At 32.4% G+C, this 27,767-nt stretch overlaps 1 protein-coding gene across 2 annotated transcripts; it reads right to left on the bottom strand.

Annotated features, from left to right (window-relative positions):
- Nucleotides 1-585: 585 nt before the first annotated feature.
- Nucleotides 586-27,767, bottom strand: LOC134693920 (WD repeat-containing protein 86-like). 2 transcript variants are annotated; one of them, XM_063554856.1, is made up of 4 exons: nt 26,464-27,767; nt 9,503-9,638; nt 6,924-7,027; nt 586-3,887 (listed from the first exon to the last, which is right to left on the bottom strand). In XM_063554856.1, exons 1-4 carry the CDS (start codon nt 27,232-27,234, stop codon nt 3,708-3,710), a joined length of 1,191 nt encoding a protein of 396 aa, XP_063410926.1. In that variant the 5' UTR covers nt 27,235-27,767; the 3' UTR covers nt 586-3,707. The 2 variants fall into 2 exon arrangements, with proteins under 2 accessions (XP_063410926.1, XP_063410927.1); XM_063554857.1 differs by lacking the exon at nt 6,924-7,027 and adding an exon at nt 5,723-5,826.

Raw genomic sequence — 27,767 nt, 5'->3', positions numbered from 1 at the left:
GGAAACACATCACATGAATTGAAAACAACTGTCATAGTTCTGATTCAAGCATATCCTCATGTAAAAAAAAAGTGGCTGAAATCGTGTTTTAAAGCTTGCTAAACCTCTCACCTGTATGACAGTCGCATAGAAATTCATTTTTGATAACAATGTATGAGCTTTGTATGAGTAAAACAACCAACCTAGATATGATATATTAATGTCAAAAATAGGGATACAGCTTTTAACATCGCTACATTGAAGACCTGTTGGTGACCTTCTGCTGTTGTTTTTTTATTTTGGTCGGGTTGTTGTCTCTTTGACACATTCCCCATTTCCATTCTCAATTTTATTAATTATTATAAAAACAAGCAGCTATGTCTACAATATATATTTCCTGTTTTATGTAAACATCGTTATTTTTGCCTTGACTTAAGAGACAGTCTTCGTTTTATCTGAAATTTGTTGTTTTATATTTTAGCCATAAATTTATTGAGCTTCATTGGTTTGATGTTTTATTGCTCCTTCTGTGTAATTTTATGTATAGTGTGACTTATGAACGACCTCTGGTTTCTTTGAAGAAGCTATAAAATGTAAGAAAACCAATGAAACAAAACATTTAATAGTCAAAATAGATATGTTTAACAACAAGAAAGACATCAGTAAGTTTACAACTCTTAACCGAAGTGGAGAGCGACCATTTGATATTCATGGAGGGGACCTGGAGAATTGTTTCTTGATTGATCATTCATGTTCATCTTTTCCTATGCTTGAATAGTTTTATTTCTGCGAACATACATTTTCAATTTTGTTCGAATTTGTTTCCTGCATTTTGTGTTGCAGAAAATTCATTTTCATTCTGTCTTCTTCAAATTATTCATTTTTTTTTCTTACGAGACCAAGTTATTCATTTTTTTAAAAACTCCGCCCACCTAGAAAATTAAATGGTCGACCCCTTGCTATCAAATATTTCAACGTAAGAAGAAATTCACGCACAATCTTAGAACAAAACAAATTAATACAGTGCATCAATCCATTGAAATTGACACACACTTTTCTTCAAATGTTTATACATGTTCAGGTGGAACCCAACACACAGTTGTGGGTTTTCAAAAATAATTCCCCAAAAGTGCGGCCGTGTTAAAGTGAACGGTAGCCGCGCACAATGGTCTACGCTGTTTTTTTTGGTTTTTGGACAAATACTTCAACAATTGTACAAATATTTGAAAAATAAATCAAAACTTTACCTAATCAAATTGTTATCGCGGCTCCTCTTTCAATTTTTTCTTAATAAATAATTAACTTTAAATTGTTAAGTTTCTTGTATTGATATTTGTCTTATTCATATGAATGGTTTTACACTTAGTGATTTTGGGGTCTCTTTGTAGCTTGCTGCTCGATGTGAGCCAAAAAGCCGTGTTAAAGGCTATACATTGACCTATAATGTCTTTCCTTTTACAAATTGTGACTTGGACAGGGAGTTTTCTCATTGGCACTCATGTCACATCTTATATCTATTCAACTAGATTCAGTTATGATTAGGTATCAATTGTCATAGTAACTACACATATAGTTTGATATTTCTATACACATTTTAGAAAGATGTCGATGTCGACCTATTCGACGATGAAAACAAATCAGTGTAATAACTCTAAATGACACATTGAAATAGATTAAGGTGTTTGGTACGGCGTACAAATGTATTCAAAAGGACGACACTCTTCTTTCATATAGTGTCCAACTTAGTATGTTGACAGTATAGTTGATATGGTGACGATGTTGTTGAGATGATGATAATGTAGTTAAATATAATGAAAAAATATTTACAAAAGAAGAAATGTACCAAAAAATTAATAATTTGACGTAATAACTGGGGACGATATAGTTAGAAATCTGATAGCACAGTCCCAGTAGAAGCATTACCACATCTACGTATTCTATACTGTTAATAATGACGATATGTATATATAAGGACAATGTTGTTACATATTAGGACAATGTTGTTACATATAAGGACAATGTTGTTACATATTAGGACAACGTTGTTACATATAAGGACAATGTTGTTACATATAAGGACAATGTTGTTACATATTAGGACAACGTTGTTACATATAAGGACAATGTTGTTAAATATTGTGACAATGATGGTACAAAGTAAGACAATGTTGTTGCATATTAGGACAATGTTGTTACAAATTGTGACAATGTAGTCGAAACAGAATAATTGTTGTTTGCAAATGAGTTGTAATTATATGATAAGGACATTATGGTAACATATGCTGACAATGCATCACTTTTCCCCTATTTTAATGATTTTGAAGCAATATTGAGGTATTGCTCATAGCAAATCGTTCTACAGAAGGATCCTTAACATGTGCAGCACAAAAATGGCATATCGATCTACACGAGGAACCTTAGCACATGCGGCTCAAAACGCAACAACCGAGCCTCAGAGGATGGATTTTGTTTTAAGAATATTTTTTTTCTGTTCGTTGAGTAAATTACAGCAATAAGTTACAAGTACAATATGTACATGAGTATATCCATGATAATGTTACACAACAAATAGTTCTACAAATACAAAAATAACATTTCATATATACTACACAAAGTATAAAAAATGGACGGGCAATTTGATACATCAGCAGTAGTGAAAACATCACATCAGACTAGGGTTTTAGTGAAAATATCACATCAGACTAGGATTTTAATGAAATTATCACATCAGACTCCGATTACAGTTATCATTAGACTATGATATCCCAAAGATAGTTCCGCGATCACGACAATGCTTTCGGATATTATCATTACTCATTATCATTATTTGTGGCATTATCAACATAAATACAATCATATTTTCGTTACAAAATGATTGTATTGATACAATCGCACTAGATGTTGTCCATGTCCTTGTGAAATTTATATTTTCATGTCTAAAAATGCATTATTATTTGTAGGAAGAAGATCTATGAACTATCATCCAAAATATTTATTGGTCCGACCTCATTCGTATTCTTTTCGTATTCTTGTGTCACTAAAAATTCTCTTTGACAAATACAATAATTTATTGATATTCTGATTCGATTTTAAAGTATAAGTTGAATAATTAAAGGTCACAGGTAAAATCGTACAGTGTACATCTATCTTATAGAACTACGTGCTGCATGATATATTTTCTTTATTTTCTCTTTCTATGTGGATATAAGTTTCAACGATGATAAGATGATGATTTTTCAATTTGTACGAAATATTTGAAAAAAAGGTGTTTAAAAATCAGCTACTTAACCTTAAATTTTATTTCACAATTTGATTTAAAACAAACAATTTATAGTTCTGATGATAAATAAATCAGCTGTTCAGAATAGGAACCAGAAATGTGTTAATGTTTATAAGACTATGACTAGTCTCTTTTTTTCACATGTGGTATTGTGATTTTGAAATCTGCCAGAATATCCTAGAATTGATGAAGAAAGATACAGAATTGTTAAACAATTACAATTTATACAAACTTATAAATATACATTTCAGTGGCAATAGAACAAAATATGATGTCAAAAAGTACTTTAACCCAGGTGGCAACATAATAAGTCTATATGTCCATATCATACAAAACAATACATTGTAGAACAGTAACTTAACACCGTCAGCAGAATTATTTCGAAACAGTTTATACTGACTTCGTATGACGAAGTCAAGAGTCACTGTTTCGGAGATAACCATCGTAGCTAATCAATCATTATCTTGCCATTTTCAATGCCATTCTGGTTTTTATCTAACTGTTGTTGTTTTTGTTTCTCCTTCTCCTTATCGTCCTTTCCGAACGTGGTATCATCGATAATTCCGGTTGTATCCCAAACTTTCATCGTCCCGTCAAAGGATCCAGTAAACAGCTTACCATCTACTATCTACAAATGTCGTTAGTAAAAATTAGACGATTTTTCATGATATATAAAAACTTAATACATATTCAATGATAAAAATATTTATATATATATATAAAGCTTAGTATGATATAATAGTCAGTTTCATCATTTAACCTTTCTAAAGCTTAGCATATTTTAGTCATTTTCATTAGGTATATATCCTTTAATCTATCATATGACTGTTAGTTTGAGTGGTTGACAATTCAATACCCTGTCTAGTATATGAATTTGAAATTCATTTCAATTTTAATAACATCATTAATAAGAACGAAAACTCGAATTAGTTCAAATCCTCCGTTAAACATAGTTCGTGTTTTCAAAAAGTCTAGTATAAAAGAACGATACAAAATACATAATTAATGACGTCAAAAAGAAATTTGAAAAATAAGTCACGCTTAATTTCAAATGTTAAATATTAAATATAGACGAATTGGTTATTTATTTTTTCCATTAAAATTGTCCTTTCAATAAAGATATCAAGATATTTAAATTAAATTCTTCAGAATGCACTCGCTGGCTTCTTACTTAACATTAATATTTATTAGATTTGACATTAGAACTTTGTTTCTAATTAATTGATTATAGGATTGCATGTAGACAATATCTGATTACAACATAAAGTTACTGGGTATAAAGGAGTGCATTACAGTTTGATTAATTACAATATAAAATGTCACATGCATCAGGATAAAGACATACAAGACTATTATCTAATAAGGAAGGTTTCAGAGAGAAAACAAAATATTATCAAATGTTAGCTGACAGAGAGCATTATGAAAATGAGATGCCTTGAAGTTGAGAAAAAATATCTAGATGTCCTGAAGTCCAGGCTTTGAAGTCATAAAACTTTCGAATCAGTTGTTTGTACTCATACTCCAAAATCAACCAATCAAAATGCTGGATTTCATGTTTCGAGCATGATTTTAATGCTCCAAGCACTGGGCAAAGCTTTATGACTTCAACCCCTGAACTCGCAAAGTGTTAACTTTCCTGAGAGTCGTTTTAAGTTTGTCTGTGACATCAATTTTAGGTTTGTCAGTAAGAGTCTTAGCCAATCGACACATCATGTGTCGCACTTGTTGGAGTTAACGAGCTTTCCCTCAGATTTTAATTGATACCACGATCTGTCTCTGCTTACTTGATTTGTCGGATCTCAGAATTGGTAAACTGGTGAGAAGACCCTTATAGCGAAACACCAATATTTCTGAACATGACACGAACCATTTCTTTAAATTGACCATGTCAATGCTTTTCTAAGGCTAAACGTAGAGAAATTTTAATTGTAGCCGGAATGCATTTTCCTTTACAGGTTGTCAACCATTTTCTTGAATATACTCCTGGCTAGACGAAGAACAGGTTAACTTAATGTAGTACACTGATTTAAATCAGTCCATAATTTACTATTCGTTTTTTTATCAGACAGAACCATTGCCTACAAACTGATGTCAGTGCCGTGTTATCACTGTTTGTTTTACATTAAATGCCGAATAATTAATTTTGTATTAACTTGCATTCAGATCTCCTTACATGTATGCTTGAAACATTAATACATGTCACATGCAACTACTGTGTCTAAGTAAATACTTATAAATTGTTAATGTGTATTAATGCCTAGTAAATACTAATTAATTATTAATGTGTATTCATGCCTAGTAAATATTGTGATTTTACTTTCACACTATATATATTTAATTACAAAAGGATACATTTGCTGTGAGATTTATGTACGTTCGATTGGTATTTGTTCATGCTACGTTTCCAGGCATGCATTAAAAACATGTATTAAGTCCAAAATCATGCTTCGAATCAACCTTTACCTCAATGGATGTTACACAAAAATGGTGACTATCAAACGTCTTTCTCAGAGCACCAGATTTAGGATCAAAACACCTTGCCGTGTTATCACCACTAGCGGTGAACACTATATATGAAATAATAACATATGTTACACTTTATATAAAATGTCGGATTTTGATTGGTTGTTAGCTAGTGTATGAAATAATAATATATATAAACTGATGCATTTAAAATACTCTTTAAATACCATGATTATGTTCACTAGTATTCATCAGGTTATTTAACAAGCATGCTATAGAATAGATGTCTTAAGTTCAAATAAAAGAAGGTGCCTATTTATGTGCAAAACATTAAAAGGAAACATTTTGAAGGGTGCTTGTGCAAACACAATTACGTAGATCATGAAAATGTTCTATGTCTACCATCTAATCGTCCCCGGACTATAAAGCAATAACAAGAAATAAACTGCATAAAGTATGTATCTTTGCCCTCTAACCGTTCTGGATCATAAGTTTGGACAAAAAGATTGAAAAAAAAGCGTCCACTGGACCTTTACCCGTTAGTAGTTGAAAAGGAAATGAAAAAAATGTTGTTGTGATTTTTTTGGTTTAAACAGAAGACCGCTTTTGTTGTGATTAGAAAAGATTGAAACTTTTGGACAATTGACAGATTATTTCAGCTTAATAGTTGAGTTGTTACATTGGATTGATCAAAAGAACATCCATAAGAAGATTCCGAAGTTCGATAGAAAGATCTATTATACTTATAGTTCATGTCGGGTGAAAGAAACACACAAGCAAATGCATAATGTAAGCCTTTATATAAATCAAATTAGGATGAAAAATAACTATAACTCCTAAAAAAATCAAATAAATGGCGTACTAGTATATGATAATATGGGTGCTTTTCCTTGCACAATTATGTATATTCTGAATTTTGTAGTATACATATATATTTAGAAAAGGTAGAGACACTTAGAGTATAGCCTCTAACAAAGTATGTTTGATTACACAAAACAGAAAAAAGTGTTAAGATTTATCACTTCATATTTCTAAATACGAAACAACTTAATTGGGCCTCCTCTGAAACTGTTTTGTGTTTTCAATACATATGAAGGTTGCATTAGAAAATTTCAACTAGGAAAATAAACATAAGCACAAAAGAATGTAGCATAGACATAGGCATAGCGCACATCTATGGAAATTGTGTGATTTTCTTAACCTGAATAGCATATATCGCCTTCTCGTGCCCTTTGAACTCTCTTTTAAGAGCTCCCGATTTAGCATCAAAAGTTCTTGCTATGCCATCGCCGCATGCAGTGTATACTATAACGTGAAAATATGCATATATTATACTTTGTGATACTAAAACATTAAATATGAAAATAACATTGAAATTGTGTCACTGAAATATAATTCATGCTAATTAGATATCGGTGTATTATACCCATCACTGATAATGTTACAAATACAATTCATGCTAATTAGAGTACATATCGGTGTATTATACACATCAATGATAATGTTACAAATACAATAAGGCAAATGGTAGAAATTAGTATTTATTAATTACACCTTATGTTAGAATCCTGGATCATGATTGGTTGATAGCTAGTGTATTTTTCACCAATTTACTGTTATCAAATGAATATCATTCATTTTTAACGCCGCTGGGGTATTTGCCAAAAGGATATGCCTTTTTCACCCTCTCTGCCGTGGTATTTGCCAAAAAATACTCTATCTGAATGGACGCTTGTAACGTCACGATCATCAATGCGTTTTTGAACATTAACATTCGGTGTAATTAAACAGATATAGCATTTTCTTGAGGGGTATTTGCGAAAAATACCAGTCTTGAGAATGAATTTCCCTCGCCTTTCGGCTCGCGAAATTTAACATTCTGTCGACTGGTATTTTTCGCAAATATCCCTCCTTAACATGATATATCTGTTTAAAAATATTCACAGTATATATGCAGTAATATATAAACGAATTTTTGATAGAACATGGTGGCAAAACAAAAGAGAGAAGATATCAAAGTGGGATTCGAATATCATAGGTTCCATAAATCAGACAATATCACAGACACTAATGGGGGGGGGGGGGACGAATGGGGTCTGGTGCATTTAATAAATCCTGAAGGTTATATGAATTCTTATTACTTATTTAAACTACAAAAAATGGGAAAATAAGGAATAACTCGAAACCTGATTATATTGGTTAAAAACTTGAACAAAATACTATATAAATTCCATTCTAAACAGAAATATTTTGCCAACGTGGAATTAATATTTATTGACAGTCGTTTCTAGCAACAACCTATTGTATATACAATGTATGTCAATATTCTAATGGAAATAGTTTTAATAATTTAAATATGAGACGATTATTGGTATTAAATATTGGAATATACAAGACTGATAAGTAAAGAGATAATTACGATCTTTGATATAAAGCAATCATTGGTTATGAAATATAATCTATAAATCCTGATAAGATTAAAACATGTTTGTGTTAAGTGTTGCTGTGTGTTAAAACTGAGAACAACGTGTTAGTCGAGATGATTTTGTCAAAATCGGGGAAAAATCGTTTTTTCCCCCATTTAGACCTGTTCTAGTTCTGTTCAGTTTCAAATTTAGATAATATTTTTTTCTTTCCTCTTACTAGTTCATCTTCTTCTGGGTCAACCAATCATTTTTCTTAAAATATCCTGTACGTAATAAGGATTATGGCAGTTTTTATCGAATAGTCCGGTTCTATTTATGTTGGCGTTGTTTCTGTTAGTAAGTGTTCTTTTGTTCAGTTATTTTCCTCCTATAGTTCATGTGTTTCCATCGGTTTTAGTTAGTAACTAAGATTTTGTTCGCTTAAAAGATTCATGAACATTGAACAGCGGTTTACTACTGCTACCTTTTTTTCCTTATCTGGTCATATAAAAGTAGAAAGATGTGGTAAGATTGCCAATATGACAACTCTCCACAGAAGACAAAATGACGAAGATGTAAGTAACCTATAATACTTTTACTTATCATTTTTGAGATTCTACATCGTAATCATGCCTTCATCAATATTGTTTCTCTATCTAAATAACTCAAGGATTTTAACATAAGAAGTATTCTTGGTCCGAAATCAAAAATAAACATTAAAAATTACCTTTAAACATTTACATAACAGAGTTTTAGCTTCAAATGTCTTTAGGTGACCTTCGATAATCGCCAATACAGGATTTCAAATAGTGTCATGGCTTGGTTAAACTTTTTAATTATCACTGCTTATCAATGCTATATGAGTCTTTAACATTAGGATACAAAGCTTCTACTCTTGATAGTATAGAAGTTTCATCAATTCAGGAAATTGGAAACTAATATTCCAACTGAGAGTACATAATTAACTATATAGTATTAAATCTAAGGATATATGAATTCATAATGTTGGCATACAGATTTAATTGGATCTTTAGATTCATGATTAAAACAAATACTAGTGGTATGATATATGTGGGAAATCCTATGACTATAGAACATAATACATTTCGGTTCTATTATACGTTTGTGTGTGGGAGCTCGTTGAAAAAAAATCATATATCAATGTACATAAATGTGTTGTCGTGAAAGTATCTATCGAAACGTTTCCTCTCCCAACAGACAGCCCGTTTTGTTATGGTTCCATGCTCTCCCACATACACAAACAATATACAAGCGAGAATCTTCTCACATCAAATGTGTAAGTTGTGTTATTTTTATTCCCACTAAAAAGAAATAAAATGTATAACAAATACAAAACAAAATATTTAAAACTTACACAATCCGTCTCGAAACTTGACTACTGCCACCGAATGTTTATGACCTTTATAAACTCTCGTACAATCTCCAAACTCTGTTACCCATGCACGTGCCGTATGGTCTGCACTTCCGGTGTACATTATTTTATTTATGACCTGAAAAAGTACAATATACGTTAACGATTCAACTTTTATAAATTTGAATTACAATTATTAAAAAACATACAAGTATTGCATACGCCTAAAAAACACAACTAAAAATCAAGTAATGAAATAACATTAACGGTGCCAATTTTCCTGCACCAGATGTGCATTGTACCTATGGGACATTATACATTAAGATGAAGAAAGACAGATCAAGGACTTAGTGTACATGGCAATTCAACAGTAACAACTAAACACTCAACAAAAGGAAGAGGCATAATAGAGCAAAATACACATAACTAAGCAATTAATTATTTTTTTTGTAATGTGTTTATTGGCAAAGAACTTCATATATGCAATATAATTATAGTAAATAAGTTCATAGTACATCAGCAAAATCGAGACAAGTACATAAAGTTGATATTTTGAATCCTTCTATAAACGTATATTGATATTTTATTAATAATTTTAAAAAGGAATAGACAATCCAAATCTAAGGTAGCATGGATTGGGTAGATATTTTTATTACATGAGAGTTTGCTTATAAAATCATTCTATTAGTTGGAGCCAGGGGTTCCAGCAGGCGTACGCTCTTTGCAATGGTTTATTTTTATAAAATACAAACAATGTATTATTTTTTCAATGAACAAATTTTCTTTAAGGTAATTTTTTGAGCAATTAATTATCACTGTTACCTTGTCAATGACCCTGTTTTGCGTCTTTGGGTTTAGTGTCATTTCCTCAATTTGTGTTTGTTACTTCGACTGGTTTATTTCTAAAACGTCTTTATTTATATTGTTAACGTTATAAAGAAAACACAGCGAGGATTTTGATTAAAAATAGGAATGAAAGAAATACTAAAATTGAGAAAGGAAATGGAGAATGTGTCAAAACGACAACAACCCGACCATAGAGCAGACAACAGCCGAAGGCGAAACGCTATATGCTTTTTCTTAGCCAATGTTAGTCTAATGTAGACGAAACGCACTTCTGGCGTATTAAGGTGGTACCTAACACTACAGGGAGATAACTCTGTAAAATCAGCTTAACGTTTTAATTGCGTTGTGTTGTAAAGGGAATATTAAGCTTCTCAATGATCAAAATAAGCATTTGTCAAACTGCTATATAACCAGTGTATTTTTTCTGATAAAACGGTTGGTTTAAATTTTTTGAAATTTTTGTCAAAGGGTCAAAGTAAATACTTTGTCAAAATTTTATGAAAATTAAACGAGCCAAATTAATTTTAGTTAAATTGTTGGGTACCACCTTAAATTATAAGCCTGGTACCTTTGATACCAATAACTCATTTTACTAGATTATAGAATTGAGAAGTCCGTATCTACGAATGTCGGCGTTTGATTTTGCTGCACTTCAGCGTTTATTTTGTTCCGTTGTATTCCTCTTATAGTTAATGCGTTTCCCTCGGTATTAGTTTGTAACTCGTTTTTTTCTCTCAACCGATTTATGAATTTAGAACAGCGATATACCACAGTTGAACTTAGAACAGCGATATACCACCGTTGCCTTTAGAACAGCGATATACCACAGTTGCCTTTAGAACAGCGATATACCACAGTTGCCTTTATTTACATTGATTAAGCAAATAATGACTTCAAAATAACATGAATAACTAAGATATTAAAACAAAAGAAACAATTTAGACTATGTCGCGTCATTACATCGATTGACATGTGTAATTACGTGATAAATAATTACCAAAGAAATCTGAAACACTTATGACACCCAGGGGGGACTGTATCGAAGGAAATATTTACCCATGCATAATCATGTTACTACTAATGATATTTATTATCCATTTCATGTATATTTACCCATGCATAATCATGTTACTATTAATGATATTTATTATCCATTTCATGTCTGCTCAAAATAAATTGGTATATCGAATTCGATGACTAATAAATAAATGCTATATTTCATATTTTACATTGCTGAGTAAATATTGTATAATACGTTTATTTATTTAGTTATTCTATCGTTTAGTAGACTTTTACAACTATAAATGTGAAGGGGTCAATTATGATATAAAATCTATAAACTGTTTAAATGAGTAGGAAGTCCTAAGACAACCCATCTAAACGAGAGAGAGAGAGAGAGAGAGAGAGAGCGAAAAAAAGACCAAAAATTATAGCACAGGAAAACAAACACAGATTTCCAACGAAAACATTCAAATTGCTCTGGAAAAGTACGTAATACTATGCGCTTTTAACAAGGTTGCTGATGATAAACTCCAATAACACATAGTAGGAACTTTGAATAGGTAAGAGATAAATATTCTATAACTGAGACACAATAACCGATTATTATAGTAATATACTCAGACTATAACGCATAGCGTTTAAATTCTGTAATGCTTACAGGTTCGATGCAACGGTGGTGTTTTGCGATATCCAATCCAATAACAGATAATAAAAAATTGAAGGAAACGTATAAACGATAGACATAATAACCATATTTTGTTATATATACATGCATTACCCACCATGCGATTCCACACTCAGTCAAAATTTCAATCTCTAAAATGTACCGATCGACAACTATTCCGGTGTCGAGAAATCGAATTTTGTCCTCGACGTTACTGAGGAGACTTTAAAAAATTGTCGAAATTTGCATTTGGTGCAATATAAATGCTACTATTCAAAGTTTTGATTTTTCTACCCTATATACCACATTGCCTCACATTCTCATTGAGAAAAATTCACACACCTAATTAAATGGGCATTTAAGAAGTCAGAATGTGAAAATATATGTTCAAACTCTTGTAGGTCATTTTTAGTAGCAATAAACAGAAAAACTATGTCAATTGGACATGCTTTGATACTATATCTGCCCTTGAATTTTTACTATATAACATTTTTGTTCGCTTTGGAGATTCCGTATATCGTCAGGTTATCGGAATTCCAATGGGGACTAACTGTGCACCACTTATTGCGGACCTGTTTTTGTATTGCTTTGAGTTACAATTTATGACAAAAATCAGCAAAGACCCATCGAAACAACATCTGATAAACAAATTTAATAATACTTTTAGATATTTGGATGATATTTTGGCTCTCAATAATGACGACTTCAGTATGTATACTAAAGAAATTTATCCTGTTGAACTTACTTTAAATAAAGCTAATATTAACAAGGACCACTGCCCTTTCCTCGATCTTGATATATATACCTTTAACGGGAAGCTTAATACTAAAATTTATGATAAAAGAGATGATTTTTCATTTTCTATCGTTAATTATCCATTTTTAGATGGTGACGTTCCCTTGTCACCATCTTACAAGAGTATGTGTTTATTTTTACCTTGATTTGTAATTGCTCAATCGATGTTCCAGATTTGAATATCTGTAAACTACTGTCGCCTCAATAAACTAGTAATGTACATGATGTACACACTCAATTAACCGAATGTAAAAGCATGATATATCATCCATACCTAATGATGATAATTCATATGCACTCTGATATGGGATTAGCATATAACATACTTTTTTGCTATTATTACAAGATGTTTTATGGAAGGGAAATGAGATTGTATAATAGGAGATAGAATTATTACCATACAAATTATGTGTAAAGTCTAGATTTGGGTCTTTTGATGCCAAATAGAACGGAATTTAGAATGGGAAACGGTATTATAATACTGTATAAAAGACGTTCATGCTTATAAATCATTACAAATAACTTCCATCGTTGTGAACACTTCTAATAAAGGTTATTAACGGGACATATTTTTCTGGAATCCTCGATTTTTTTTTACCTATTAGATGCGAAATTTTATCTCAATCCGCCAAGGGTGAAGAGAGCGGGAGTGGATCGTAACCCTTGGCTAGCGAAGATGGACGTACGGTGGTATCCAATGAGGTTTAAAATATGGGGTATTCAGTGATAGGACATCAATAATATATCTAAAAGTAAAATAAATTTTGCAAGGTGCTCTTTCTTTTTGTCCTTAAGAAGGTTCTGAATGAATTCTGCTCCATACGAGTACAAAACGAAGGGGTGCACAATTAGTATCAATAGGAATACCGACTGTATGTTGAAATATGAATCCTCCAAACTCAACAAATATATTGTCGATTTAAAGATCCAGTTCTCTCGAAGGGAAACAGGAGATCTTCTAGTAGAATTATATCACCACTGAAGGGAAATATGTACACTTTTAGCGGAATATAAAACCTGCTAAGAGAAATTAAACTTACAACGCCATGGCTACAAATGGAACATACAAACAGACAAACAAGAGTATGTGTTTATTTTTACCTTGATTTGTAATTGCTCAATCGATGTTCCAGATTTGAATATCTGTAAACTACTGTCGCCTCAATAAACTAGTAATGTACATGATGTACACACTCAATTAACCGAATGTAAAAGCATGATATATCATCCATACCTAATGATGATAATTCATATGCACTCTGATATGGGATTAGCATATAACATACTTTTTTGCTATTATTACAAGATGTTTTATGGAAGGGAAATGAGATTGTATAATAGGAGATAGAATTATTACCATACAAATTATGTGTAAAGTCTAAATTTGGGTCTTTTGATGCTAAATAGAACGGAATTTAGAATGGGAAACGGTATTATATTACTGTATGAAAGACGTTCATGCATATAAATCATTACAAATAACTTCCGTCGTTGTGAACCCTTCTAATAAAGGTTATTAACGGGACATATTTTTCTGGAATCCTCGAATTTTTTTTTACCTATTAGATGTGACATTTGTTTTCCATTCATTTGATGTTTAAGCTTTTGTTTTTGCTTTTTGGACAGGGATTTTACGTTTTGAATTTTCATTGCAGTTTAGTGCTTTTTTATTACTTTTTGTAAGCATTGGTAATAAATAATCTCACCATAGATACCAGGAATAAAATCTAATATTTACGCCAGACGCGTGTTTCGTCTTAAAAACTACTATCACCTTAGTATTTCCTGCTGTTAAAAAGTGCTTTATTACCTCATAAAAATATAAGAAATACAAAAATACAACAAACTTCCAATAACTATTTAAAACAAACCTAAAGACAAATCAGGTAATAAACATTATAAAGCCTGACATGATATATGCAAAAAATAAAGGCAACAGTAGCATACCGGTGTTCAAAAGTCACAAATCAATTCAATTGAGAGAAACAAATCCGGTTTACAAACTAAAACCGAGGACAACACATCAGCTATAAGACTATTGTCGACACAACATCCAAACTGCAGACAAACAAAGGATAATTTCCATCAACTACAAACACGACAGGATATAAAAAAAGTGACGTGCTTACGTAGTTACCATGCAATCTCGAACTTTATACAATTACATTTACAATACTCGTCCGAAGAATTGTCATGACAATGATGCTATGGAAAGGCATTTTTATAAATATTTGGACTACAAACGATAAGACATATTACTAGATTAATCAACCGAAACCATAACAGAAACACAAAACATTAATATATGAATGTTTGATGTTCAAAATACCAAGACACGTCGTTTAGCAATGCAAATTCACACTCAGTATGACAGTCATATTCGGGAATATGACAATGATGATATTGCAAAGAATTTTATAATCATTTGAACAACAAACGATAAGACAATACACATTATTTAACCGAAACCCAAACAGAAACATCAAACAGAAATACATGAGTGTTGGAGGTACAAAATACACAGACACGTCGTATAGAATTGCATTTTCCCACTCGGTCTAACAGACATATTCGAGAATAGGTCACATTCGGTACTTTACAGATAGATGTAAACCACAAAATAAGACCTGGAAAAAATTGGATTAGTCAGTTTGACACAGACACATCGTATAAATCAACCAATTCGTGATGTTGTCCATAAAATTTACGGAACTTCATTTTTAATCTACACTCCTCATAACTCTATTGGAGCATATTCTGCGTAAGGAGCACACTGTAAGAATGAATGAATGATTTTTTTATACTGCAACCTGTATATATACAATAGAAACATATTAATACAATATTACATTACAGCCATCCAGATTGGCTTACGATGCACTGACAAATTAAAGCTCAAGCTGAATATGAAGTCAGCATACTGCTAACATGCATTTGCATGACGTACGGTGGTATCCATTGAGGTTTAAAATATGGGGTATTCAGTGATAGGACATCATTAATATATCTGAAAGTAAAATATATTTTGCAAGGTGCTCTTTCTTTTTGTCCTTAAGAAGGTTCTGAATGAATTCTGCTCCATACGAGTACAAAACGAGTCGGTCAGAAGGGGTGCACAAATAGTACCAATAGGAATACCGACTGTATGTTGAAATATGAATCCTCCAAACTCAACAAATATATTGTCGATTTAAAGATCCAGTTCTCTCGAAGGGAAACAGGAGATCTTCTAGTAGAATAATATCACCTCTGAAGGGAAATATGTACACTTTTAGCGGAATATAAAACCTGCTAAGAGAAACAAGTGAATTTTTAGCATAAGTAATAACCACTCTTAGGAAGAAATGTAAATGTCTAGCCGAAAATTAACTCCACCAAGGGAAACCATTTAATTTCTATGTTAAAAAAATCGTTAATTCCCTGAATGAATAGAAAAGAAAGGACATGGGGTATCCGTCAATGACGCCTCGTCAGTATAAGAACAGCAAAAAAGCAAAAGTAATGGAACTTATTTTGATGTAGATTTCTATCAGTAAAAATATCAAAGAAACCCTCACGAATATTTGTCCTATTATTGTCAACTTCACTCCAGTTACAAAACCAATTATATATATGTGGAATTGTTATAACATGCCTAACTCCATTCTAGTTAAAACCCATAATATTTGGAATTGTTATAACGATCATTATATGGCAGAAAAGAGAGGTGAAACATATCAAAGGAACCTTCATACTCATAAGAGAGGCGAAACATATCAAAGGAACCTTCATACTCATAAGTCTGAAACAGACTGTCAACGCCATCATTATATGGGAGAAAAGAGAGGCGAAACATATCAAAGGAACCTTCATACTCATAAGTCTAAAACAAACTGTCAACGCCATCATTATATGGGAGAAAAGAGAGACGAAACATATCAAAGGAACCTTCATACTTATAAGTCTAAAACAAACTGTCAACGCCATCATTATATGGGAGAAAAGAGAGGCAAAACATATCAAAGGAACCTTCATACTCATAAGTCTAAAACAAACTGTCAACGCCATGGCTAAAAAAGAAAAGTCAAACAATAGTGCAAAAACACAATATATAAAAATAAAGAGTACAACGAACCGTTCAAAAACTTTGTTATAGCTTATCAAATCTATTATATGTTGAATAATTTATAATTTCAATCTGGTTTATGAAACTATTATGTGTGAAATTATTTATACTCGGAAAACATATAAAACAACGGAAATGACGTCGGTAAATTCGAAAGCTATTGTATGAAAACCATAAACTGAATTCAAAATGATTATTTATTCATAAAACCACTGATCAATGGAGAAAAAAACAGCAACAAGATTATCTATTTGGCATCAATAATGTTTTGTCGCAGGTGAAGTTGTATGTTTCTCTTTATAGAAGCTGACGTCTGAATCAATAAAAAGCTTGTTTGAGTCATTTAAATAATTATTAACCACAGCGCGAGAACCGGATACAGATTGGTGTAGTAGTAATGGAGGTATTACGTTAACATTGGCCGATTCACCATTAACACTAATGTCTTTCAAGGATCGACGCTACTTTACAGGAAATGACGTCATTGTTAATTCAAGTTCGCCATTTTATGGAGATAGTGCAAAAACCGAATTCTAAAAAATGTTTCATTTTGGCTGAAGGTGGTATCTTACACTACAGGGAGATAACTCTGTAAATTCAGCTAAACGTTTTAATTACGTTGTGGTGTTAAGGGAGTATTAAGCTTCTCAATGATCAAAATTGGTGTTTGTCAAACGGCTATATAACCAGTGTAATTTTTCTGATAAAACGGTTGGTTCAAAATTTTTGAAATTTTTATATTTTTGTTAAAGGGTCAAAGTAAATACTTTGACAAAATTTTATGAAAATTAAACGAGCCAAATTAATTTTAGTGAAAGTGTTGGGTACCACCTTAACTTGAATGAATAATTTAGAATGAAAATAATGAAAGAAAATCATTTGAAAGCCTATATATTTTTAAAATAGTTAAATGTCTCCTCATTTCGTAATTTGAGATTAACGCTATCGACAGGATAATAATTCGGACTTAGTGATACCGTTACAAAGTTTCGTTCAGTTTACGTGATATGAAAATGTCCTTATACATTAAGTTTATGAACTAAAGTTATCGCTGTTGCGTAATCATTATATAGTAGTAATAAAAAAGATGGCAAACCAACGACACAAACACAAACCCATACTTTTGTGAATAGGAAATTTATAAAAATGGCAATAATATAATGGATATTCATGTCAACACCGAAGTGCTGACTATAGGGGAGGGTTGATATCTCACAATATATGTTTCACCGCGCCGAAGTATCTAACATAACAAAGTCTTGTATGTATGTTTTTTTTTTTTATTTATCCAAGTTCACTTATATGTTTTGGAGTTGAGTGTGACGTTCGTTTTCATCGAACTAGTGTATAATTTTATTAAGGGGATAGCTGAGGCCAATCTCCGGGGACGCAATTTTCTCTCTGCGTTGAAGACCCATTGGTGGTCTTGGGCTGTTATCTTCTCTTTAGTCAGGTTGTTGTCTCTATGATATATTCCAAATTTCCATTCTCAATTTTATTTATCCTCTTATAAACGAATGTGTAGATAAAGATTGTATTGTTCTAACAAGTTTCAATTATTATCTATAATCTCTATTATTTCTGCATGTTTTAACAATTTGATTCTGAGTTTACATTGCAAGTGATACAAATACGGTGGAAATCAGCCCTACTTATTTGTAATCCGTTCTAGACTAATCATACATGAAGAGTTTTATATAACGTTATTGAATATGATGTAATTAACAAGTGTCTAGAGGATTCTCAGACATGTTAACATGGAGGTCGGGTGCACGAACTACGAAAAACTACAATCAAATATTGATAACTAATTAAAAAACATGTCTATACTAACGTGTCAATAAAAAATTACACAAATTGTAAGATTTACAGTAAATAGAAAAAAACAAAAAAAAACAAAACAAAACAAAACATTGGTAAAGTACAAAGAAATCATAATAAAACTTGATAACGAACTCCAAGATTTAAAAATGGGAAAGTCCAACAAAATCAAGTTTTATATAAATATATCCCTTCCTTTCCTTAGGCATTGCAAAAGCATAGTGTATTACATTGAGACAACAGAGAATGTGCTACTTTGGAGCTGTCGCCTATTTTTCAAAATGTGAAAATTTTAACTGTAGACGGCTGAAAGAAAATATTTCTTTCGAAGAAGAAACAGAAGTGAATCTAAGCAACAGATATAAAAACAAGAATGTGTCCAAAGTACACGGATGCCCCACTCGCACTATCCTTTTGCATGTTCCATGGACCGTGAAATTGGGTAATAATCTAATTTGGCATCAAAATTATAAAGATTATACTATAGGGAACATATGTACTAAGTTTCAAGTTGATTGGACTTCAATTACATCAAAAACTACCTTGACCAAAAACTTTAACCTGAAACTTCCACTTTCGTTTTCTATGTTCAGTGGACCGTGAAATTGAAGTCAAAAGTCTAATTTGGCTCTAAAATTAGAAAGATCATATCATAAGCAACAAGTGTACTAAGTTTCAAGTTGATTGGATTTCAGCTTCATCAAAAACTACCTTGACCAAAACTTTAACCTGAACGAACGGACGCACAGACGAACGGACGCACATACGAACGAACGGAGCCACACACCAGAAAACATAATGCCCCTCTACTATCGTAGGTGGGGCATACAAAATAAAAGATGTGGTAAGATTGCAAAGAAGGCAATTCTTAACAAGAGACTTAATGACACAGAAATTAGCAAGTTTATATCCCCGTATGGCCTTCAACAATGAGCAAATCCAATCCAGATAGTCAGCTATAAAAGGCCCCAAAATGAAAAATGTAAAACAAAATAAACGAACGAAAAACAAATATGAAACACAACAACAAACGACAACCACTGAATTACAGGCTCCTGACTTGGGACAGGCACACACATGCAGAACTTTGCGGGGTTAAACATGTAAGCGAGATCCAAAGCCTCCCCTAACTTGGGACAGTGGTGTCACAGTATGACATAAAGAGTTAAAAGACGAACTATAAAAGAGTCTTTTGAATAAAGAGAGATGTTTACATTTTCCTATTATAAAATATTTTAAAAAGTATTACAAAAAATACAGAACTCAAAATTAAATTCAAAACGTGATAAGAGTATAAAAGCTATTAAACGTTAGACTTTAATGTTTATCAAGGTACAAAGGTATGGAAACAAATACCATATTCCTGACTTAGTGCAGGCATTTCTCCGAAGAAAAACTGTGAGATTAGCCTGGTCAATAAAAGTTCACTATAGAAACGATTGTCATTCTTACGTTTATATGAACTTCCAAGTAAGGATCGAATCTCGTAAACTCGGCGATCAAAACTGTTAAAACGCAGAACTTCGTGACAGTTCGGCAAACTTGCGAACTTAATTCGGAAGTTTAAGTTTCTGAAGGACTATAAAACATGTTGTAGAAATAGATTTTTATAGAAATTACGGATACATAAAATTGCTTTGTACTTAAGATCGTCATATAACCTGTCCACGACATCGAATAAGATACAGATAATGTCATAAATAACCTGTCCACGACATCGAGTAAAATACAGATAAAGTCATAAATCCTATGTTATAATTGTAACGTTGTTGCCTATAAATTCTCTGCCTTTCAACCATAACAACAATTTAACTTTTGAATTGTTTCCTATAAAATATGTGTTGTCAACCATAATAAAAAATATAATAACTCTTAGATTGTTTCCTGTCAACTGAAACAACAATTATAGCTTTATACAGTAAAACCTGACTAAACCGAACCCTCTCGGGTTTTGAGATTTTGTACGGTTTTGGCAGGTATTCGGTTTCATCAGGTTCACAATGCATAAAATGTGGTATGATTGGTCTTCAGAACAAGTTTGGGTAAGACAGGTTTCCGGTTTATTCAGGGTTCGGTTTAATCAGGTTTCACTGTATTCACATTCTGTGTTGTCAACAGAAACAGCTATTATCAACATAAAGAGTGTTTCCTATAAAATTACCATGCTTCCATTAAATCGGTAGGACCGCTTCCTAAAACGACGAGATCACATAGAAATAATATTTGGTTTATAAGTTCAAATTTTACAACGAGACCGGACGTGTCAATGGGGTTGTATAGCGCACTTAGAACTATTCAAATGCTTAACTTAATAAGCATATAGCTTTTCTTTTTAAGCACGGAACCCAAAGTTATAATGTTTCACTTCTAGAAAAAGTCTTCAAACAGATAATTATGTACTGATAGCAATGCAACTTCATATAAAAAAAGAAGATGTGGTATGATTGCTAATAAGACAACTATCCATAAAAGACCAAAATGACACAGTCATTAACAACTATAGGTAACCGTACGGCCTTCAACAATGAGCAAAGCCCATACCGCATAGTCAGCTATCAACGACCCCGATAAGACAATGTAAAACAATTCAAACGAGAAAACTAACGGCCTTATTTATGTAAAAAATGAACCAAAAGCAAATATGTAACACATAAACAAACGATAACCACTGAATGACATGCTCCTGACTTGGGACAGACACAAACATAAATAATGTGGCACATGGTATATACTTGATCTATCACAAGAAGCTATATATCATATCAGATTATCTTAAAATGCTAATTAATTCATCACTACTGTAAACCATGACCTAAGGGATAGGACCTCGAAATAATTACTACTGTGAACCATGACCTAAGGGACAGGACCTCGAACTAATCACTACTGTGAACCATGACCTAAGAGACAGGACCTCGAAATAATCACTACTGTGAACCATGACCTAAGGGAAAGGACCTCGAAATAATCATTACTGTGAACCATGACCTAAGGGACAGGACCTCGAAATAATCACTACTGTGAACCATGACCTAAGGGACAGGACCTCGAAATAGTCGTTAAACAGATGTAATAGTAATGCAACTTTTCTGTTAAATATCAATGGTCTATCTCAAATAGTTCCTATCAAACTAACTTAGGCAGACAAACTAACTTAGGCAGACAAACTAACTTAGGCAGACACACTAACTTAGGCAGACACACTAACTTAGGCAGACACACTAACTTAGGCAGACACACTAACTTAGGCAGACACACTAACTTAGGCAGACAAACTAACTTAGGCAGACAAACTAAGGCAGACAAACTAACTTAGGCAGACAAACTAACTTAGGCAGACAACTTAACTTAGGCAGACAAACTAACTTAGGCAGACAAACTAACTTAGGCAGACAACTTAACGATTTTTGACGCTACCGCTACAGTCGTCGTCGTTACCGGAAAAGCAATCCCTATAGAACAGAACAGAACAGAACATATTTCATTTCCAATTAAGGGACCACAAGGGGCATACGGAGCATACATGAATAAGGAAAAAGAATATTGATTTGCATAGATACATGTGTTGTCTCGTTTTTCGCGTCTTTCGTTACAGACGAGAAATAAACGAATAGCTGATAAACCTTTCTAAAAAAATACTTACTTACATTACATTGGATTTAGGGGTTATATTCCATTATTTGTGAAAGTGGCGGTCATGTTTGAAGCTGCAGCGGGTCATATTCCTATTTATATGCAGTTGTCTCTTATTCTCATATAGTGATTTTTTATAAAACCATTATTGTTTATTTTACCTCTAGGCTCCATTTTAAACAAAGAATGTCAATCATATGGTGTTTGAAATCGGATATTGGGATACTGAACAAATATGTTGGCAATTAACTCTGCGCTCACACAAATTTGCTTACTGTGTTTTTGACTGATTATTTAAATGGTAAATTAAGAACCAACAGTGAACAGCAATCGTGCTAAAACTACTGGATAAAACAGCATTTCTTACGTACATTAATTGCGCATAAAATATGTTATAGATAATGCATATTTTAAGGTTTTTCTTGTCGTAGAACACACCGAGGGGTGTCAAGATTGATCAAATGAAAGACCGACCGGAGGTATCCTTTTTTACCGACAACACTAAAGTGGGATATTCCTTTCTAATGCGTTAAGGTTTTAATACGCCCTGCGGCTCATTTAAAATGTGAAATAAAACTCACTAAATAATTTAGATATGTTCCGGACCATATGAGTATTTGGACCATACGCGTATGGTCATGACCATATGGGTATATACTCAAATGGTCCGACCATACGCGTATGGTCGGGGTAATTAACATGTACATAAATGCTTACCTCTTTATATAACCGTTTTAGTTGTTACGTCATTAAAAAGACACTACCAAAGGTAATTTTTTCATTCAAACTAGTAATAACAAGAATAAAAAATAGAATAAGCAGTTTCACACCAAAAATTTCATCACTAGTCAAAATTATAGTAAACACATTTTTTTTCATTACCGATATGTTATTACGAGTGAATGGGAAAATGTCGAACTGGGAAGTTAACTTCCAAAAATATTTCAATGCGCTGTTTTACTATAACCTGACGTAAAAGTCAACAGGGTGGAGAGTCTAATAAATTGCTTACTTTTGAAACCTAATATAACTAGCATTAGCAGTGCAATATTCATATTTTTTTATACTTATACGTGTTTTGTTTTTAAAAAAAATGAATGACGTCACCGGCAAGGACACTAGTTTATTATTTAAAGCTTTTGTCTAGTGATATGATGTTCTTCAGTCATTTTACGATGTTGGAGATCAAGAAGGTTTTCACCGAAGACACATCGGAATGACCCGGGACCAAGAAAAGCTATACCATGTTGACGTTAGTCACCCTACGCATAAAAATGCGAGAAAACTAGCTTTGCCACCAATATTTAATGTTATTTGAGTATAAATAATACAATTGCATGTTGCAATCATTGTTATTTTGTACAGTTTTCTCACGCATATTTTTGAAAAATATACCAATATGGTACAAATACTCATATGGTCCGGCCCGTTTATAACCAAACGAGTATATACTCATATGGTCCGACCATACGCGTACGGTCGGACCATACGCGTACGGTCGGACCATACGCGTATGGTCGGACCATATGAGTATACGCATATGGTCATGACCATACGCGTATGGTCCAAATACTCATATGGTCCGGAACAGATATAAACCTTTTAAAAATTGTTATCCATACACAATAAAAATATTACTGTAACTGCATGAATTAAGACACAAATGTATTGTTATCATTGATAACGGTGTATGCCAAATACATGACAAATTGTAAGTTATTTATTTAACCACTTAGCTTATGGAAAAGGGGGAGGGGGTATGTTTTTTTTTCTATCGTGGAAAAGTTGTTATTTATTTAACCATTTTACTTGAATCAAATGAAAAATTCAGAAAGATTGTCTTTCGAATAGCAATACATTTTATTAAAAGATAATCAGGATAAAATTATATACCATCCGCACCCGACCCTTTCGTGAGTTACGTTAATGTTATTCAATAGAATATAAGATTATTTTATTAGTTGATCATTTGATATAGAGTAAAAGGTATACATAAATTTTAAAAAGATAAGAACTGACACGAAGACGAATATAAATACATGTAGGTCACAGTATGATTTCCTATTCAATATGTATCGTTCTGAACATGCATGAAATATTTGCCACTGGACGTTAAGCAAGCAACCAAAATTCGATCAACCTATTCAGTTTGACTCAATAAGATTTTCAAAATCTTACACACGAATATGTTAAATCTGGATTTATTTTATGGAAGTCTACATTAAAATTCATCTGACATATATGATAATGTTTCTTTATTATAGCGATAAATCAACAAAACTTCACGTTATTTGTTTCTAAAATTAAATTGCGGGACTACAATGACGGTTTCTTTTACATCTATCTTCGGTTTAACTTTAGAAAATAAATTTCCAAATCAGCAACAAAAAACTATTAGACGAATAAAATTTTGAAGTAAATCATAGATTGCATGTTTATCAAGGAAAATAATGACCTTACACAGGTCATTATGTTATGCCTTGGAGCATATACCATTGAAACTTGGTATCGTCCGGGTTGATTCTGAAAAAGAATGACCTGACGTTCTGAAAGAAAATAACTCCATATAGGTATATAAGACTGTTGAAAATTAGTAAGCTCTTATAACTACTTTTAAAAGAATCAATTACAGCAAATTTCCTTATGCTTGAAGAGTAAAACTTTGGTAGACTTGCTTGCTCTGTTTGTATAAACGTTAATTCAAACTTTGTAATTAACATTGAAAACTTTAAACAATATTTATATATAGGCATATTTTAACCTGTATATATTATGTTATCTCAATTACAATTGAACAATATACAAACAAAGCAAGCACACTAATCAAAGTCTTGCTTTACATGCATTAGAAAATTAGCTGTAAGTACTGAATGTCTTTGAACAATGGTGCTTCTATATTTGTCCAAACAAGGCCTCAGTTTACTATATTAGGTCCAGATTACAATATATAGATTTAAAACCGTATGCACAGTCAACTATCGGTAGCGGTCAAGTTAATTTTAGGTCGGATACAAGTTAGTCATAACATTTAAAGAAGACAAATGTAATCATGAACCAAAACTGTTAAACCGTTATTGTTTTAAGATGAAGATAATGTGGTAGGTGGGGAAACCGTTATACATGTGTTCATGCAAGTGATGGAACGAAGGTTTATATATGCAACCCTAGCCAATGGTGGTGGGTCAGGAAGATTCTTGTCTGTATTCTTTAAATGTTACTGTCATTTTCTTTATGATGTTTTATTTTTGTTGTGACCGTTAAATTCTATTATCTAATGTTAGCACCGTATTATTATCTTTTTTTTTTGTCCTTGTTCTAATGTTTTGTCAATTACTTTTTCTTGAGTAAAACCCGTTCATACACTCAAGTGTTGATTAGAACCCTATCGAAAGCAAGAAGGCAGAACTGACGCCGTTTCAGTATTTGTTTTCATGTTGTGCAATAATATCTGATTATTACATGACATTAATCATACAGATGTATTATCAGCCCTTTTTACTCCATATTAAATGATAAATATGAAGATAAGTGCAGTATTTATTTTACTTTCTGTTCTTTGTTATTTTCTTTGTTTTTGTAGTTAGTACTACTTATCTATCTTAATTAAAATAGCATTATAATTCATTTAATTTAGTGTTAAATGTATCTATCGGATTTAGTTAAAAATTATTTAGTTATCGCGAAATATTATGATCATTGTTAAGAATTATCCTAGTACGGGACGGACAGACAGATAGACGAAATGACAAACAGGCGGACGAAAAACAGAATGTTCCTCTACTTTCGTAGGCGGGCATATAACAGTTTTTCCTTAAGTCATCACTAGTGAACATCGTACTGTATGTTAATGAAGTATTTGCTGCTGAACGTTATTTACAGTTATTTAGTAAAAAAAAAAAGTGAACCTGACGTGGACACGACATGATGTATTGTATACTATGTTATCCTAGTGCTAAAAGGTATATTGTATTGAAAAATAAATAATGGCTAAAATTCTATTGAGAAAACCCGGCCTTCATGCACTATTACTCAAAACTTTTAAGCTTCTTAGCGTAATGATGAAAACTGATTTAGAATTTGAACAGAAGATAACATTACCTGCATACAAATGACGGATCCAGTGTGGCCTTCGAATACTTTCAGCTGTTCTCCCCTAGCTAAGTTCCAGCTTCGAACCGTTTTGTCGGCACTACCAGTAAATAACACTCTGCCTAGATTGTCTGTTGCCATGCACATTATGGCGCCTTCTCTGTGGTCATGACCTTTGAAGACCGTCAAACATTTGCCGGTCTCAAAATTCCATTTTCTTGCAGTTGCATCTGCTGAACCCGTAATCAGAAGGTCATTTGCTCCTTCCATGTCCAATGTACCATCAGCGTCATCGTCATCTGCGGGGATGAAAATTAGCGGGCAGACGAACTTTTTGTGACCGCGAAAAACTCTTAAACATTCTCCGTTTTCGAAATCCCAGCATCGTGCCGTACAATCATATGAACTTGTAAAAATAAAATCTCCTGTGCAAATCATACGGTAAATTATCGAAGTATGTCCTCGACAGATTAAAACACACTCGCACGTGCTAACGTCCCACTTCCGGATTGTTTTATCTGCACTGCCGGTCAAAACATAACAATCCTCAATGAGAATGCAGTTGATGTATTCTTCATGTCCACGTAGTATACCAATACACTCACAGTTATGAGTTTTTGTACTCCAAAGTCGAGCAGTTTTGTCCTCACTACCAGTGGCTAAAACAGACCCGTCTTCACTCAACGCCATACAGTTTATCCCTTTTTCGTGACCTGCCATAGTTTCAATTAAAAAACTCTTATTTTTACCAGCTGCGTTCTTAGAACCGCAGCCTCCCATTTTTTTCAGTCAAGTCAGAGTTTGTTTTTATGAACTACCCTTCTTTTCAAAATTTAAAGAATAAATTCCTTTAAAACTGTAACAAATATCCAATTTCTGTTTTCCAGACTTCAATTTTAGAATGACTAACTTCGGTTGTCTGACAAACAGTTATAATGTCATCAATACCGTATTTCTATGGTTGGTTTCATCTTTGCCATTTCAACAATCATCCGGTGATAAAATGAATAAAAAGTTCCAATGTATCTCTGAATTGTAACAATAAGACGTCCGATAGAAACTATGTAAAACACAACACTCTGAAATGTTTCATGTGTTAAGGATTGACAATTCAACATCAATTATTAATTTTTATAGAATTGTTTCCAATCAATAGTGTTACCTTTGTTTCCTTGTCATCTGCAATTAATATTTACCTGTAATTAATGTTTACCTGTAATTAATATTGCGACACTTATCAACTATTCAAGTTCTTCTGGTAGAAAGTTAAAAAAAATGTTTCCCTATAGGAAAAAATGTCATTTAATGTTTTA

The sequence above is a fragment of the Mytilus trossulus genome, chromosome 13 (assembly GCF_036588685.1).
Source record: "Mytilus trossulus isolate FHL-02 chromosome 13, PNRI_Mtr1.1.1.hap1, whole genome shotgun sequence".
NCBI classification, from domain to species: domain Eukaryota; kingdom Metazoa; phylum Mollusca; class Bivalvia; order Mytilida; family Mytilidae; genus Mytilus; species Mytilus trossulus.
Note: the sequence above shows the minus strand (reverse complement) of the source record. Positions and strands in the feature narration are given on the sequence as shown.

Coding starts and splice junctions, on each gene's coding strand:
- LOC134693920 (XM_063554856.1), bottom strand. CDS start 27,234: ATGGGAGGCTGCGGTTCTAAGAACGCAGCTGGTAAAAATAAGAGTTTT. Junction 9,639..26,463: donor GATCCGTCATTTGTATGCAG/GTAATGTTATCT, acceptor GTACTTTTTCAG/GTCATAAATAAAATAATGTA. Junction 3,888..6,923: donor AGGCGATATATGCTATTCAG/GTTAAGAAAATC, acceptor CGACATTTGTAG/ATAGTAGATGGTAAGCTGTT.